This window comes from Anastrepha obliqua, chromosome 3 (assembly GCF_027943255.1).
Source record: "Anastrepha obliqua isolate idAnaObli1 chromosome 3, idAnaObli1_1.0, whole genome shotgun sequence".
In the NCBI taxonomy this organism is placed as follows: domain Eukaryota; kingdom Metazoa; phylum Arthropoda; class Insecta; order Diptera; family Tephritidae; genus Anastrepha; species Anastrepha obliqua.
This window is the reverse complement of record NC_072894.1, coordinates 137603562-137622819: the sequence shown is the minus strand read 5'-3', so window position 1 is coordinate 137622819 and position 19258 is coordinate 137603562. Positions and strand designations below refer to the sequence as shown.

Genomic DNA, 19258 nt, shown 5'->3' with positions numbered 1-19258 from the left:
GATGTATGAATGCATCGAGCTCGTCATTATATCTGATTCGACCTGTTCCGTCATCCAGTCGCAAGGGACCATATATTTTTCGTAGTGCCTTTCTTTCAAATCTCAGTATTTGGGCAATCTCTGCTGCCTAAGTATGCATACCTCGCTGCTGTATGATATTATAGGCCTCATTAGCGCTCCACGAAAACAAATCAGAAATATTAAATTTCTAAGAAAAAATTAGAAAAATTAATTCAATGTAAATTCTCCTGTAAAATATCCAGGCTTTCTCTTGGAAAATTATAAATTGCCGTGAAATGCGGGATCTGTGTCACAGTAAATAAAGTAGTCTTACCTATTTCTGTATTTCCATTGATACATTTGGTAGGTTATTAACAAAATTTTGGAAACACGCACCTAAAGTTGGCCAAGCACTACTGGACTCACTCTTCACTTTCATTTTCAATTTTGCGTAAAAAAATAGGTAATTTCACCAAATATGGAATCTTGTGGTCTGCAGTTTAAGGCCGCCTCCTAACGCAGCTTCATTTTTATGGAAAACTTTTTTCATGATCAGAAATGCACTTGGAGGTTTGCCATATGCTGCCGGGAGTTGACCGTTGTTTGAAACAACTTTTTCTATCATTCAATGTTTCATGTCTACAGTGACCATCCGGGACCGATGGAATGATAATCACACATAACCACTCGTTTAAGGCTAAAGCACGCCGTCTAAGGCTACGACTGAACGATCAAGAGCGTAGATGCTATACCTTTAGATAAGTTAGACGAAGACTACCGGTTATATCCACTACACTGACAGGGTTTAGTATTGCTGCTACAACAATAACAAAAACGAGGTGTGAACAGATGTGATATACTGTTCACTAGACAGGGCTAGTTTAGAGGAAGATAAGGTGTACCGCATGGTGGTGTCTTTTCTCCCTTGCTGTTCAACTTCTACATCCCGAAGCTCCCCCAACCACCAGCGGGAGTTTCCCTGGTCTCATACGCTGACGACTGTACAATAATGGTGTCGGGCAATGACATCGATGGCCTGTATTCCAAAGTGAACAATTACCTCACCGACCTTTCTCGCTTTTTCACTGCGAGGAATCTCCAACTTTCCCCCACTAAATCCACGGCGACCCTCTTTACCACCTGGACAAAGGAGATCAAACTGTCCCTTAAGGTAAAACACCAATTCCGACGGTAAACAACCCCAAAATCGTGGGTGTAACCTTTGACAGTTTCCTCTCCTTCTCAGCGCACATAACCGCAATTGCCACTAAAGTCCAAAACCGCAACAGGGTCCTCTAATCGCTTGCCGACAGCATTTGGGGCAAAGACAAAGAACTGTTGCTATCGACATTTAAGGCAATTGGTCGGCCGGTTCTAAACTATGCAGCGCCTGTCTGGTCGCCTGGAGCTAGTGACACACAGTGGACGAAGCTTCAGACATGCCAAAATACTGCCATTCGGACAGCGACCGGTTGCCTCCTGATGTCCCCGGTTCAACATCTACACAACGAGGCACATATGCTTCCACTAATGGAGCACAACAAACTGCTCAGCAAGAAGTTCCTGCTGGGATGTTACCGCAGGTTTCACCCCTGCAGATATCTGCTTGAGCCTGAGCCGCCTCCCAGGCACGTCAGGAGACATCTCTTAGACTACGCGGACGAAATCCAGGACAAAACTGACCGCGATCTACTGGGCCTGACAGTATTTAGACAGTCAATAAACGACATTCACCGGGAGACCGTCACCACCTTCTTAAGCTCCCATCCTGTGAATGCCGTAATCGGAGTCCAACCACCACCTACAGCAGATGAAAAGCTCCAGCTTCTTCGTGAGACACGTGTAACACTGGCACAATTACGTTCTGGATATTGTAGCAGGTTAAACTCCTACTTATTCAGAATTGACCCCGGCATACCGAACATATGTCCGGCATGTGAAGGCACCCCGACTCATCTAACACCCCTCTCCCTCTGGACCCATCCCGTCGAAACAGCATGTTTCCTGGGCCTACCCCTAGATGAGCTAGACGAAGATGGCCGGTGATATGCCCGACACTGGCGGGGCTACTATTACTGTTAACAAACAAACAAGATGTGAACAGGTAAATAGATAAAGGTCTATTGTGCACTCAGAACGCTTAGAGCCTAGACTTTGTTGAAGTGTTGTGTCACCAATTTTTAATTTAAATTCCTCGCTCTCAGTACAAAGTTGCTGACCGCAGAATGAACCATAGGTGCTGCCTACATTTAGGCGCATACTGAAGTACAATATTATTGTGAAACATGAAGATTAAGAAATGAATCCCAACTAGTTTTAAACATACATAGGTATGTACTTAGGTTTGCATGTGTGTGTGAACACTTTTACATAGTTATAAAACATACGAGTACATACGCAAATTATAAGCACTTGGTCACTCGCAAAACACCAGCACGAAATATCCGAAAAGCTCAAAGTATCTATTCTAAAGGTTTGTTGACCTATTTACATGTGTAAGATAACCAATGTTTGTATGTATAAATAATCGAACTGTTTTATTTTTTGTATAAAGGTAATTTTTAATTTTAACAAAAACGATTGTATCTATTTAAGTAGATTAATGAAGAAGTGAATGATACGTATTGCATAAACACATATGTATGTATATATTTATGTGTAGGTATGTGCTTATATACATATATATGTGCTTATAAGTTTGAAACTATGAACAAAATACATCAATAAGTAATGCAGTAAGCGTCTCAACTGATAAAAGTTACAAAATTCAATGAACTGCATACTCAATTTTCGAAGGCAATAAATAATCTACATACTGCAGCGACAGCAAACTAACTCGCTCTCTTTTCTAATACATATGTACATACGTATTTACATACAAACAAATATACAAATTTTTCCTTTTGCAAATATACTGCCAATTTTAATAATAGTATGCACTAGAAACATTTATTGATGTAACATTCTCAACGAAGTATACTAATAAATATGTAAGTATTAGTAAAGTTACAGTTAAAGTTAGTTAAATGAAAACAAAAAACAAAACAAATTACTATAATTTTTACTAAGATAAAACATATAATATGTACATAAGTCATTTATTGCTATTTAATAAATGTAATTAATTTTGTTAGTGGGGAAGTTTACACGATTTGTCTATGTAAATGGGCAAACAATTTGCAACCATTTTAAATCGCATCCAATTAAGTAGATTAAACAATCCATTTTTTTTTTTAATATTCATTTAAAAATATTGTGCTAAAAGGAGATGAGTGCAGTTATTATTTCTATACAAATGTAAATATGTACTTATGCTATTGTACTTATGTACATATGTGTGTATGTGTTTTTATTGCTCTTTTTTTTTATTTCGTTTACAACTGCTTTCCAAAATATCAATCAGCTAAACAAGACGGCGAAACCTGCCATACAGCGCGCCTAACCCTCTTAAAAAATTGCTGTTAGTGTATAATTTCGCTATGTACCAAACTCCACTAACGGAATAAACGGGAATAAGCAGACAAAGCAACAATAAAAAATGCGTTCCCACGACAGTCGAATCTACGTAACGCGGATTTATATCCGGTCAAGGACTGTCACTTCAGCAACATTCCCCGTATATGTATGGGGAATGTTTATGCTGCTACAACAACAACAAAAAAAATGTATGCTCTCGACAAGGTGATAGCAGTAGTACAGGAAGGATGAGAGAAAATCGCCTTGGCAGTACAGCTGATTTGTTTTTGTTTTTCTCTTGTGATTGGATGGATTGACTGTCAATGCGATCTGCTTTTTTTTTTTTTGCTGTTTTTTTTGTTTGTTTTTATTTTGTTTGTTTTTTTTCTTTTGTTACTTTTTTTTATTATAATTTTTTTATTTTTCCTGTTTTTTTATTGTTTAATTAGTTTGTTTTCATTTTGATTGCAATTTTGATGTGAAAATTACCAAATTTCAACAGTTGGTTGTGCTTACCGCCCGTACCACTCGGTTCACGGTTGAGCTGGAAAGCAGTGTTAAACTATCACAGAAAAACTGGTCTCAGACCTAACCCAACTTTTCAGTTTTATTTACAAATCTTTGTTATTTCGACACTCTATGGTTTTAGTTTCACTCGCACATGCCATTCACGATTACGTCACGCAAAGTTACGCACTTTTCCCCACTTCGATTTAACCTATCTTGTATTCCACTATTCTTACATGGACAATATTTTCTTATTAGGAACAATATTTACATTACTGCAAATGATCATAGATAAAAGCAAATGGATTTAGGTTTAAGAAAATAAGACAATTTTATAATTTTGAAAGTTTGTGCAATTTTATTTCATCAGTTTTTAAGAGAAGTGAACAAAAATAATATTAAAAATATTGCTAAATCAAGTTGTATTAGTTAAGACTTGCTAAATCTAATTTACCACGTAAAAATAACTTAAAGAGTAAAATTAATACTAACATTAATCAAGTATTGGAAACTAGCATTAAGATATACATACTTCTACTCTATTTAATGTAAAGAGTAAAATCATTAATTATAATAAACTTCAATATTAAGTAAACAATAAAATCTAGCCTTTTGTCTGTATATGAATTCTGGTTATCTAAAAAAAAAACAAAAAAAATGTATCTGCCATACAAACGTATGTATTGAGCATCGTCGTTACGTTTAATTACTAAAAACCCCTACGCACTCCCACTAGCAGTTTTTTCTTTACAATTTATTTAAATAAGCCTCTCCGAAATTCATGCATTTCTTTCCAAAAACACGGTGTAGGAATAACAATCTTGGATCTTTATTGTGTACCGCGCACAAATTCACAAAATATAAAAATTAGTATGAATATTTTACATGTAATTCAGTTCATATATGTATATGAAATATACATACATACATACATTTACTGCATTCAATAAAAAAAATAACTTTTTTATAGAGAGAAAATAATTCTAGTTTGTAAAAGACTTATAAATAAATTAATTTCAAATTAAGAAACTGCTCCTCCCACTTACTGCATTCTCTAAAGCTCAAAGAAGTCAGCGTATGCTAAACGCTCTAACGGAAATATTTCATGGCATACTGTTGCGTTGAACTGGAGGTGTGTGTAACGGTATTTGTGGTCCGTGGGGTCGTCGTCACCTGCTTGCCCTCATAACCACAGTGTTGTGCAAGGTTATGTTGCTTCGATTTGACATAACGTCCGTTCGAGCCCAAAAACGGCGATTGCTTCAGCTGCCGCTCCACCTGCGGCAACTTTGCTAATTTCTCTCTGACCGAAAATGGCAGATCGTCTTGCGGGCCAAAGTGGGTGGACAAGCCATTCGTTTGTGTGAAAGTGATGCCACCACCTTGGAGAGCTGGTATCACCGAGATATGAGATCCGTCAGGGAATTGTACTTGGATAATGCCATGCGATAGCTGGAAAGGGGAAAAATACATTTTTAGTAGTAACTTCGTAATAGAAAAAACTACCTTTTTAATGAACAAAGGATACATTTGCATTGGTCTTTTTTGTTTTACCAATTTTTGTCTAATATTTCAACTCACCTCTGTAGCGATACCGATGCCAGGTATATTTATTTTTCGTATTGGTACATTGGGCTGTGATGCAATAATTTGTTGTTGCTGTTGGTGCAAAGCCAATGTGTGTTGCGATGATGAGTTGCTGAAGTTACTGCCACTGTGCATGCCCGAAGACGTGGTACCAATGGAGAAGTTGACGCTGTCCTAATGAAATATAGAAATGAATCTGGTCATAAAAGAGTCCCCCACCGCTAAACAACATTTACCTGTTGCGACTTTGGCGTCAAGTAAATCAAATTTGTAGTGTTCCGCATTACCGTCGTGACACACTGCGCTTGCACCACGTCCACTTCACTGGGTCGTCTACCCACCACAGCAGGAAAGCAGCAATTGCCCGCCGTCTGCGCCAGCTGCAGCGCACTACAAATCGCCTGGCAATGTTTCAAACATTCTTCTTGATGCTGCAGCAAGTTGCCTGCCACAAGTTCATCATGATTCTTCAGTAATCTGCCGTTTTCATCGTAGACTCGTAAACCCTCAGTAGGTGACTTAATTACCTTAGCTCCAGTATAGAAAAAAACCTCAAAATCTTCCATGCTTTCCATGAGGTGACACTTTGCTTGGCTGCTAAAAAATGTTACTTTTGGAGTTTTCGCTTTCACTAAGTTGACAAAGCGCGAGGCGTAGATGTACTTCTTCCAATGTTTACTGGGTAAATTGTTGTATGTGTAAGCTTCGTGATTAAGGGATGAATCCTTGGCTGGCAATGGTGACGGTTCTTCAGTTATAGGTAGACCACTATATATTTTAGGTTGAATATTATTATATAGAAATATTTGATTCAAAAATTTTTTTAAAGCATTCATTTCGCAACTCACCGCCCCGGATCTGGTTGGTAAATGGTAATGCGCAAACCATCTGTGGAAATCCAGCATATATCAGTAATACGTTCTTCACGTAGACGACTTTTATATTTTATGAATTCTATAACCACTTCACCACTCGACAGAATACTCATTATTGCATTTTTGGTTTTGTACCGTGTCGACAATAGACGCTCTGTGTTTAAAGGTGGCACGTTCAAATGTTCTTTTGTGGGTTTTTGTTCGAGGTTTTCTGCGACATTTGGTGTATGTACTACTTTGCCAAATACACCCGCACTGTTTGAATTCGGCGGTAGGAAATCATTTTCACCAGATTGGAAATTATTTTCATTGGGCATCGGAAAATGGTTATTAAGTGTGTAGGTTGGAGTTGGAGGCAAATTTTTGTATTTAGAGGATCCAGTAGATTGCCATTCAATGTTCATGCTATCACTTTGAGGTGTTGAAGTATGGAAAGGGCGTGGCTGAAGTGGTTCGATGAAATCACTGCCAAAGGAATTGCAAGAATGTGCTGCCTTTAGTGAACGAAAGTCTGTTTGACCTTGATGCTGCTGATGATGCTCATATATGCGTTCTAATGTACCACGCGATGGACACTTTTCCATCGAACGAGATCGTTGAAGAGCAGCAGGACGGGAAGAGCTTGAGTTGCTGCTGGCAAAGGTTATAATGCCGCTGTCACAGCTTGCGGAGCTTTGCTGCCGAGTGTAAACATTGCTTTGCAAATTTTCATTTGTAGTAGCTGAGCCAGCAGCTGTGCCACAACGTTCGTAGCGTACGATGAAAGGGTGTTGCAGCACTTCCTCAAGAGTTATCCGTTCCATTGGATTCTTTTTAAGTAAACGCTCAATAAGGTCCTGTGCATCACATGAAAGATACGGTGGAATTTGGAAATCTGATTTTACTACTTTTGTTAATGTGGACTGGACAGCATCAGTGTCGAATGGGGGATGGCCCACTAACAGGGTGTAAAACATACAACCCAGCCCCCAAAGGTCAGCGGGAAGGCCATGTGTGGCGCGGGTTACCACCTCAGGTGATATGTAATTAGGAGTACCTGTCCAAAAAGCAGAGCATTTTAAATTTTTGCTTTATTCTCCAATTATAATAAATTACTCACCGCACATAGTCATGTGTTTCTCATCTGGTCGCCTCAATTGTGTAGCCAATCCGAAATCGGCGATCTTTACATGCATATCTTTACTAAGCAACAAATTCGACAGCGATATGTCACGGTGCATTATCTGATGAGAATGCAAATATAGCAAGCCAGATACGACCTGCCGCAATATGATGGCTGCCTCTTCCTCTGACATGGATCGTCCCACCTGTTGTTTCATATAACGATGCAATTCACCATTGTGTGCCAGCTCCAGCACTAAATATACATAATTCTCATCTTGAAAGAATGTGTACAGTTCTAAAACAGATGGGTGTTTAAGACGCGAATGAATTTCAACTTCTTGACGTACACGATTGGCTAAGCCAGCACGCTGTATTAGCTGTTTGTCAATCTGGAACACAATATTTTTTATTAAACAATTTAACCAATTAAGCTATTAATATTTACCATTTTAATAGCCACCATTTCATTCGTACGCGTACAACGCGCCTTATACACACTCGCGAAGCCACCTTTGCCAAGTAAATGTAGCACTTCATAGTCCTGGAAGATATACAATTTTACCGAAAAGATAGAGTCACTCCAAAAAGTATTCACATTATTCACTTAAAATTCCAACACACACCTCAATATGATCACCCAATCCTCCGTGTATAGACATAATTGAGTTACTTTTATACATCTATTATCTATGAGATTCTAATTTCCACTCTACTTTGATTAATTGAAAAATGCACACACGCTATCAATTTGTAAATAAATATTAATCCCACACCTGCTCGCGTCCTTTGGCTATTTTTCTTTCTTTTAAATTCGAATGGCTAACGTCACAAATGCTTAGGTTCATTGAACACAGCTTTGGATCTGTCAAAACATCGAATGACATTTGCATGACAGCTTATGCTAAATGATTACAAGATTTCAATATTTTATCTTAACAAGAGTAATATTTATTTAATGTAAAATATATAGAAATAACAAATACTTTAAGTTGGAGGTACTATGTTCGTTTCGCATAAACAAAACTTTGGCATTAAAAAACTCGTTCTCTTGTAGCAACCCTGCGCACTCGCCATCTACGTATTTCGTCGAAAAATTTTCATTTCGCTGTCGTAATCACAATCGCTCTGTGCGCTGCTGGGAAAGAAATTTTCCACCTTGTTCTGCTTCCATAACTTTATTGCCATTTTCATAGAATTTTTATGCAAATATGTTCATTTGTAAATTCGCACATGAAGCTATTAAACCCCAAAGATTAGAATTAAATTAAATGTATATGGAACAAGTATAATTTTTTGCACAAAGACGAAGCGAGTTTTTTGCTTTGTGGAAATAATTGAAAGAACATACCGATAAAAAAACGGGAATACCATACCAGCGGTGCGCTCGGCGCCCCTCACGCCTTCGTGACGTACATGTGATAAGACCACGTATTACGCATAGAGACAAGCATATTTATACTGGAGCTGTAATGTCAATGGGCACGCTAATTCCTATCAAAGGTGTTACTAAAGTGTTATTGCGGTGAAAGTGTAGTGAGAAAAATATAGTGTGAAGAAAATTTGTGTAATCGCAGGACTCAAATGACCGCCCACCCCCTTCCCGCAAATAAAATACATTTACAATTCGCAACAAAATGTCACGAATTGAACTAACATCTAAATAAAATAATACAAGTGCAAAACGACTACGCGACCTGTGCATCTAAGGGTATACCTCGTAAGTGAATAAGCTGGGCGAACTGCCAAAACACAAAATACAAACTTTCTTTTTTTTAGACAATTTTTGTGAATATTTACTCCGACATCACACTGGATATTCCTATAATTGATTTGAAGCAACCAGGAATTTTGTGAAGTAATGCAGTTTACCGAAGAAGTGAAGCTTTCGCCGCCGCAGAATTAAATACAGGGTTGTTATCGGGTAAGTTTGACACAATCGATTCGTGATTTTAAACTGATGGAATAATAATAAAAAGTATTTAGTTTTTTTTTCTTTTCTTATTAAGTATGAATGTATGATATTTTTAATTATATTTCCCTTATCTGCATAATGATAATTATATTTACAGATTGGCATAAATTATTATATTATACCATATATTATTATTAAAAATTATTCAACCATCTTTGGTAATGCAACATTGCATTTTCTCTCTTTGACATATGTCAGTGTTGTACTGCTGCAGTGACATCTAACCTCAAAAAATTCAGGGCTAAAAGTGACAAATGATAAATTTTACTTCTGTTGCCGTGTTGTTTTTGCTGTTTGTAATTCATCGGGGCGACATCGTTGACAGCGATACTTGCAGAAAATTTCACAAACTGTATTAAAAGTATAAGAAGAATAATTGATAGATTCATTTATTTTGCTGGTTTTTCATAGAACAGACTTGGCAAAATAACAAAATGTGAATTTGAATTATTTATATGTCAATCTGAAATGAGAAAATTCAACCCGAGACTACGTGCTGTTTAAAGTTGTCATTGGCAAAGAGGAGTAAAATAGCACAAATAAGATAAAATAAAATCAGTTAAATAAGTGTGTTAAAGATCAATTGGTGTCATTAAATCCATTAAGACGAAGTAGCACAGGTGTGTCTTAGTTCGTGTGTCGATTTTGGCTCCCGGAGCTATGGAAAAAGATCGAGGTGGTTGCAGCAGCAGTAGCGGCACGCGCTACGTCAGTGCAGGCGATCGCAGCAGCGCCATTAGCGGAACTTCACATGCTCTCATTTCCAGTGAATATGATGGTTTATTGAAAAAACATAAAAAGTCTAAAAAGAAAAAAGATAGACATTCACACTCGCGTGAAAATTCTCTGACGCGTCAGATACGACGTAGCCGTAGCAACAGCAGCCCTTCACCACGAAGTCGATCTGCTACCGCCACTGCCGATACCGACACAGAAGGCGATGGAGACTTGACAATTAAGCAACCATCCACGAAAACACATGCCTTGAATGCCATTGTAGAATACTCAGATGTAAGTTCCGAAGATTTCTCTGACCCAGAGGCAGGAGAAATTAACTCGGAGCCCAGTGAAAATACAAGAAAGCAAAGAGTTGATACTACGGTATTAAATGTGGGCAAAGGTCTAAGGACGACAAATCAATTGCCTGCTCCCAATGCTCCTAAAGCTGATCTACCACTTCACAGCATGAGTAGTGACGATGACACCTTTAGGTGAGTACCCCAAACCAGTTAGGCTCGATTCAAAGATAATGTACCATAACAATAATTAATAATTATTGATTTTCATGCTTTGGAAAAATATAGGTAATAACGTAAATAATTACTGCTTATTTTTTTTACAGAAGTAAACGCAAGGATAGTCTTGATAATCTTTCGAATCTTTCGCCAAATCACGTCCGTCGAATTATTCTAGGCTCACCAGTGCGTGGAGTAAAAAGCAACATTGGTGTTACACCAGGAAACAGCTCCATGAATGCCAAATCAGACAAACCTTTGATATCAACCGGGTCAACCAATGATTCCAATGCCACAATTTCGACTCATCATGCTTCAAAGGAATGTGATCCCACAGCAAAGAAACAAGCAAAGAACAGTGTTAATAGCAGCAGTAGTAGCAAACTACTAGATGAAGAGGTTTCTGACTGGGATGCGGCTTTGGCTAGCAGTGATTCAATGGACACCGATGAATTTGAAGCTGAATTAAAACGACAGAAGCGCAAAAAGGCCAAAAAAGACAAAAAACATAAGAGAAGTAAGAAGTCGAAGAAACGAAGAAAGAAGCGTGCGCGGTCCTATTCGAGCATTGAGTCCATTTCTGATAATGATCTGGATGCAGTTATAGCGTCTGAAAGCATGCGCCACTATACTCCTTCGCCGAAAGTACATCGTGGTCATGAAAAGATTGTGGGCAATAATGCAGTCAGAAGTCCAGAACGTAACACGGCTGGTAGTGGCGTTGGATCGTCCTATACACCCATCAAAGAAGACAGTCCATTATCGATAGATACACCGCCTATGCGACCCGGTAGTAGCAATAGTTATTATGCTGAAAAAGCCGGGGGAGCAGCGGCAACGAAAGCGACAGGTGCCTCCGCCGTTGCGGCAGCGTCCGGCCTACAAGTGACCGTAACTAATCAGCGTCATCGCACACCGCCTCGTACAAGCGCTAAAACACGTTTTCCCGCCGCAACATCACCGCATACACCGCCACTTTATATCGGCGGAGGTGCTGAACGTGGACAAACCACGCGCGGCACACGTTATGCACTTAGCCCACCAAAAGAAGAGCTGCTATCTGCGCACCATCAGCATCATCACCGCTCATTGAGCAATGCTAGCGGAGGTGGTATTTCCAGTCATCATTACAGTGCGCGCAGCGGAAGTGGTGTAGATGTGCATAAATATAAAGCTGTGTCACCAGGTGAGTGTTAACTTCTTTTTGTATACATTTTGGAAAAAAAAAAACTTTTTTATTTTAGAGCGCTACCACCACCATCAGCCAGCCACACCCCCTCACAAGCGAAGAAAAGTCTTTGAAACCCGCACGGCCACATACGATTCACACCATACACGTCACCATAGTTCTAATGCGCATAGTTTACGTAAAGCACACGACTATGACCGCTTCGGTAGCAGTGGTCGGGACAAATATGGTAGACGCTACTCTAGGTAATATAATTATAAAGCCTATTTGCGAAATTATTTACTGTGCTTACTACAACTTTTTATTTGGTTTCACAGAAGTCCGAGTGTGTTGAACGTACGTAGCAGACAATCTCCAGCATACCCGGCAACCTCTTCATCAGCATATCGCAGTACCGTTACTGGTGGCAGTCATCGTCATAACAGTAGTAAATACATGCAGACTGCATCTCCGTCGCCCGTACGCTCACGGTCGTCGAAACGTGGCATGGGCAATGATCGCTACTCGCGTTCACGTTCTCCACACTCTTTAACGCGACACTATGACTCACCACCTTCACCGATATGTGCGGCTGGTGTAAGTGGGCGTTCATCACATCGGCGTTACCGTTCTTCTTCACGTAGCCGCCGTCGTCGCGCCGGCAGTAAGCGTTCATACACACGTTCACGCAGCCGGTCACGTTCACGTACCCGTACGCGATCGCGCTCACCTTCTTCATCACCCACATCACGCGACCTGAAGCTCAAGCGCATTGAATATAGTAAAAAAATCAGTGATACAAGTCTATTCGCTGAACTGGTTAAAGACAAACACAAGAGACAAAAGGCGATAGATGTGAGTATTGGAAATAGACGCATCTGCGTTACCGAAACGATCTGAATTTATATTCAGCTATAGATTGTCACACCTCAATTTTACTCAAAATTGTATGTAGTTCGCTTTTTCAATAGAATCTGATTTTTAATTTATAGGCTCTTCTGGAACGCCAGGAAGAAAACAGTAACAGCAATAGTGCGCTCATCATAAATGAGAACAGCTCGTCTGTGGATAGTGGTACGCCCAAGGTTGTCACACAATCAGACCTTACGCCGTCCACCACCGACAGTACCATGACGAAAATGACGACGTTAGCGCCAATCCTAGCCACAAATATTGTCTCAACGCCCAATGGCGTGAGTAGTGGCAGTAAATCGGTTGTAGAAGTAACTAACATTCCCATGCCGAAATTAGTGGACGAGAAGGTCCTATCTGACGCTCCAGCTACTGAATCCGCCAAGATTGCTCCGACCAGTACTACCACAAAAGATGAAACAGATCGTGAAACTGTAATCCCACCGCCAATTAAGATTAAACCGAAAAGTCTTACTGCATTACCTATGCCACCGGGAATAAGCGCCGCTGATTTAGCCAATGCAACAACACCATCTCCACCCCCAGAATATGGCATCTTAAACGCTTCCTCCGCCAAGAAAATAAATAGCAATAGTGCCTCAACCGCATCCACGACGACAACATCAACGCCAGCCACGAACTCCAATGCCAACAAAAGTTTACTCAACTTGCCGATGCCGCCAATGGTACCGGGCGGAGAGGAGTTGAGTGGCGATGAGGATGATGTTATTAATAGTCCGGAAGATTTTGATACGACAAATGCGAGTAGCAGCACGGCGAAATGTAGCACGGAAAATGCGTCAAACGATGGCAATGGCAACGGTAAAATGTCAAACAGTAATAAGGGAGGCACCAATGCAGCGTCTTCAAAACGCAAGCGGCCTGTAATATTGAACCGTCGCGACTCACGTAACCAAGTACGTGATTGGGGCGAACGGTGTGTGGACGTGTTCGAGATGATAGCGCAGATCGGAGAAGGCACATATGGACAGGTGATAATGTCTTCATGTTGCTAATAGATTTGATGTAGAACATTTGTTTTCCAGGTTTATAAAGCGCGTGATCATCATACAAACGAAATGGTTGCGCTGAAGAAAGTGCGTTTGGAGCACGAAAAGGAGGGCTTTCCAATTACAGCTGTGCGTGAAATAAAAATTTTACGCCAACTGAATCATCGCAATATTGTCAATCTTCACGAAATCGTCACCGACAAGCAGGATGCTTTGGAATTTCGCAAAGATAAGGGCTCATTTTATTTGGTATTCGAATATATGGATCACGATCTAATGGGTCTGCTGGAGTCGGGCATGGTCGATTTTAATGAAGAGAATAACGCAAGTATTATGAAGCAACTCTTGGATGGCCTGAATTACTGCCATAAAAAGAACTTTCTTCATCGTGATATCAAATGTTCAAATATTTTAATGAACAATAAGTGAGTAGAAACGTGTCCAAAGATTATTGATTTTGTTTATTTATTTAAATGTATGTTCCCGATTTTCAGAGGTCAAGTAAAACTGGCCGATTTCGGTTTGGCACGCCTGTACAACGCTGAGGATCGTGAACGTCCCTACACTAACAAAGTGATAACACTGTGGTATCGTCCACCCGAACTACTACTCGGCGAAGAGCGCTATGGCCCAGCTATCGATGTGTGGTCATGTGGTTGTATACTAGGTGAGTTATTCGTCAAACGACCACTCTTCCAAGCGAATGCTGAGATGCCACAATTAGAGACTATATCGAGAGTCTGTGGCACACCGGTGCCGGCCGTATGGCCAAATGTTATCAAACTACCACTCTTCCACACATTCAAGCCAAAACGTCAACATAGACGACGACTACGTGAGGATTTCGAATTTATGCCAATACCTGCGTTGGATTTGCTCGATCGTATGCTGGAATTAGATCCTGATCGCCGCATTACCGCTGAGGAAGCGCTAAAATCGCCATGGCTCGTCAATATCAATCCTGATGAGTAAGTTTAACAAAAAAATGCACACGAAAGCAGTTAAAAAGTGCGATAAAAACGACGAATGATTTATTTCTACATACAAACAAAATATGTATAATTAACGCGTACGCCGTTTGACGCCAATTTTTAGCGTGCGTGTTGATGTCGTCCTTCTGACGGAGAGCTTTACAGTTTTATGTCGCCTGCGAGCGGAAAATGGTTCCTTTTTCGTAGTAGAAATGATTTGCCAATACCTGTCAAAGATCGACTTTTATTTGATAATAATTTTTTCACTCTTACGCCTAATGTTCATAGTCAGGTACCAGATTAATAGTAGTCGCGTATAAACCCACTCGTTTACTGCGGTCATATATTAAATATTTCAGTCGTACCTATGTAATTGGCGCTTACACCTTTTATTGGGTGTTTGGCAGAGCTCCGAGCTCCTCCTCCTATTTGTGGAGTGCATCTTGATGTGTTTGCTCAAATGGAGTGACCTACAGGTTTAAGCCCACTCTGAACGGCAAATGGTTTTTTATTACGAGCTTTTTCAAGGCAGAAATACACTCTGCGGCTTGCCATTGCCTGCGAGGGGGCGACCGCTATTAGAAAAATATTCTTCTATTTGATGTTTCATGCACGGAGATTTGAGGCGTGCATTACGGAATGGTAGTCACGCACCAATACATATGCATATTTGCCAATAAGTCCTACATGATTTCTATTTTTAGATTCAAATGTCGGGACGAATTCCTTGGTTCAAAATGTTTTGCATTATTATTTATTTTTTTTTTTTTTATTTAAAAATTGGAAAAGTAATGAAATACAATCACAATGATTTTAAAAAGCATTAGCAGCTAGACCATCAGCTTTACGTATCATAAGTATTTATAGGGTGATCAATCATGAGGTGCTTTTTTCAATAGTTAAAAAAAAAAACAAAAATGTAAATTATGTTCAAAACCTTTATTTATCATTTGAAAGGACATTCTTTGACATTTACTTTTTGAATATGACTTCATTCAAATGTTGGCCGCAACTACGCTTAAGGTGGTCCATTCTGAAGGTCCAATTTTCAATCACTCGTTCGAGCATTTCGTGAATAACACGCGTAATGTTGGCTTCCAGAGCTTCAATCGTAGCTGGTTTATCAGCCGTTGTTTTCTCTGGGTGTAAAGGTAGCTCTTGAACCTGTTCTGGTTGCTCTTCATCCCAAATACGGCAATTTTGCTTATTGACGTAACCATTGAGCCAGAAATGCGCCTCATCGCTGAACAAAATTTTGCTCGAAAACAGCGGATCTTCTTCAAACTCTGATTTTCATAATACAGTTGAACAATTTGTAGACGTTGTTGCGGTGTGAGTCTTTCCATGATGAAATGCCAAACGCTGTTCAACAAATCCACGATGACAGTTTGCCACAACTCGCGCGCGATCTGTAAAAAAAACGCAAATGAAAAAAACTCCTCTTAATTGATCACCCTATATAACTATTTTATATTTCAAAGTTTATTATTTCTTATATATCTCATGACAAAAAATAAAAAATAAAATAATCATTTCATTAAAAGTTTTCGATCTTCATGCGCGCACGCTTTTAAAATATGCATAAACACTTATTTATTTCTTTGCTAGTAACTTTTTTAATATCAGTGAATAATATGATTTTTCTTTATACAGAATGGCTATACCAAGGCTACCCACTTGGCAGGATTGCCACGAGCTGTGGAGCAAAAAACTACGTCGTCAAAAACGCGAACAAGGAGAAGCAGGACCGCTGTGAAACTACATTTATCCTATGGTGGAGACACCAGTCTTAGGCACGACGGCCCAGCGCTTAACAGACGATGACGATGATAATGTGGGCGCAACGTCGGGCAACAATCAACAACTGTTTATATGGCATCTGAAGCAACAACAATAGTAATATAGAAGACATTTCATGGCGCCATAGATACATGACAACAACCATCGACTAAATGAACAAACTTTCTATTAAGAGTTTTGAATGTAAGATGGTGAAATGTTTGGCGCAGCGTTAATTGTTAATGCGTGGTTGTAGTAAAAAGTGTTGAAAGCTTAGCAATACACTTACAAACTTTCTGCATAATTTATATATAGTAATTTTAATTGTATCAACATTTTAGTTTTTTATAATTACTATTAAAACTTACTATTAATATTATCATCATATTATTAACGGCATCGAGTGAAAGCGTAAACTAAATTATAGTTAGTTTTAAAACATCAAGAAGAATAAAAATTTAATTATATGTAGATAAAGAAGCTGTCAAACTTTGTAAACAAACTACAAAAACAAGACAATTTAATAAATGAAAAAAAAATCACATTTATTCGTATAAGTACACAAAACTAAATTCAAAAAAAATTTTCAATGCCTTTTGCGTGTTTTTATTTGACGTGCTTTGAAGTACAAAACTCATTTGAAGCAGAAGTCCTTTAAAAAATGGTGAATGGTTGACATTTGTACACTTAGCACATACAATGTAACTATTTCCGTTTCAAAAGCTAATAAGTCCATGAAAGTTAAACGTAAATAAGGAAAAAATAAAAACAAAATATTGAAGAAAAGCTCACAGATGTCTGGAATGTGGTTTGTTTAAAAACATATTTGAATTGCTGAATGTAAAATAATGTATTGGAATATCAAAATTGGGAACAAATGAAATTTGCATGATTTTGAGGTCGAACAAGTTTTATACGAAAAATTAGAGAGCAATTTTTTCACACTATAATTTTTATTATTATTTTTTTCGAAAACTGACTATTCAAATACGTAATTGCTATTATTATGTTCGATTTGAAGTCAGTCTACATTTCCGAATTGATGGAATTTGATAATTTTCAATAATTCTTATATATACTAAACATGTATGTGCATATGAAACAATGTACGGCAAAAATATTGTTTACAAAAAATACTTAAAGAAAGGTTGCAACTATAAACGAAAATCATGAACAAATAGCAGCAGTTCGAACTTTAGTCAATAAAAATAATTCAAAAAATATATATAAAAAAAAGTTTATTACGTTTATAAGTATGTATGTTGTATAGCGTGTATGTTTACCTCCGAATCCTTGCTTTTCTACTTGATTATAAATATTATACTGAAATTTATAAGAAATATATACATATAGGATATGGTATATGGACATATTCTAGTATACGTCAAAAAATGCAAAGGGGGTTTGAAATAAGAATTTTATTTCCGGGCTGTCTTCAACATACTCGTTATAGGGCATTTGACGTCTCAGTCTTCTTGTTTAAAAAATTCCTTGTATATTTAAGTGGTATTTGCACCGCATTTACGCAGTTGGGCGATATCAGCGCAAAAAGTAAATATGTATAATAATCGGGTTTGAGTGGTTTAAATTTCACAGGAGTTTCATTTACTCTATTGTTTCAATTATATTCATTTTAAATTTGGATTAATTATCTCCTGTAATTCGAATTACTACCACTTTCTGTTGACTGAGTTGTTCCCCCATGCACCCTACACTTGGATTAAAACAAAAAACAAGTGCTGATAAATAATAAAACTGTAAATGATAAGTTTCGCTACTTAAGTTTAATTTAGTTGGTAGTATTTTTAAAACCAGCGCTGTAATAATTAATAAACATATGTGTGTGTAGTTCATGGCTTTTCTTCACATTACATAGGTACATATGTACATGTTAAACCTTGTTAACGTGGATATTAATCAATAAAATTTTGTTTTATAGTCACAAATAAAGAATTGGTTTTCATATTTTTGTTAGGAATAAGCTAAATATGTGAAAAGAAATATGAAAACAAGCGTGGAATCCGAAATTAAAATGGAATTGTGTATGAATAGTGAAAAATCCATGAACAATGTGTAGGCAGTGAAACCTTGCGAAGTTTATATTTTTATAAACAACTATTATATATAAAATATTAATCAATTAAGCGATTAAAATAGAATGTAAAACCAAAATTAAATCTAGTTAATGCGTTGAACGAAAAAAATCAAAATATTTATATATATAATGGTAAAAATTGACTAATTGCTAAATATTGCGTTAAAACAATGCATCAAATTACTATATAAAAATACATCTATTTGTATGTAAAAAGAAAAAGCATATGAAAATACTGCAAAAGTCAAGGGGGTGCATGTGAGACTGAATTACAACGGAAAATCGAACAAAATACAAAATTATCACCTTACAGCTGTATTAGTGTACAGCATGGATAAATGACATTGTGCAAACTTCAATTAAAGCATAGTAATAATGCACTATATAAATAGTTGTATGAAATGTATGATAGCCGAAAACTTGTACGTAATCTTAACCGCTTAAATAACTACTATACCATTTTGTTACATTAAACAACACATACAACTTATCATTATTGAAATTTCTAATTTCATGTGTTTTTGTCACGATGCAAAGGGAAGCAAATAAATACACAAATATTAAAAAAAAAATTAACGTGTGAATTT

General features: G+C 37.9%; 2 protein-coding genes across 2 annotated transcripts; one reads left to right on the top strand and one right to left on the bottom strand.

The window, feature by feature from the left end:
• Positions 1-4770: 4770 nt before the first annotated feature.
• Positions 4771-8372, bottom strand: LOC129242287 (serine/threonine-protein kinase PLK4). Its single transcript, XM_054878855.1, has 7 exons — positions 8153-8372; positions 7975-8070; positions 7525-7918; positions 6399-7461; positions 5787-6318; positions 5545-5724; positions 4771-5415 (listed from the first exon to the last, which is right to left on the bottom strand). Exons 1-7 carry the CDS (start codon positions 8207-8209, stop codon positions 5053-5055), a joined length of 2685 nt encoding a protein of 894 aa, XP_054734830.1. The 5' UTR covers positions 8210-8372; the 3' UTR covers positions 4771-5052.
• A 1472-nt stretch (positions 8373-9844) lies between these two features.
• On the top strand, positions 9845-18312 carry LOC129240377 (cyclin-dependent kinase 12). The gene is made up of 8 exons (XM_054876141.1): positions 9845-10712; positions 10844-11922; positions 11981-12170; positions 12243-12759; positions 12897-13808; positions 13863-14251; positions 14321-14794; positions 16451-18312. The coding sequence occupies exons 1-8, from the start codon at positions 10162-10164 to the stop codon at positions 16551-16553; spliced, it is 4215 nt and encodes a 1404-aa protein (XP_054732116.1). The 5' UTR covers positions 9845-10161; the 3' UTR covers positions 16554-18312.
• The last annotated feature ends 946 nt before the right edge of the window (positions 18313-19258 follow it).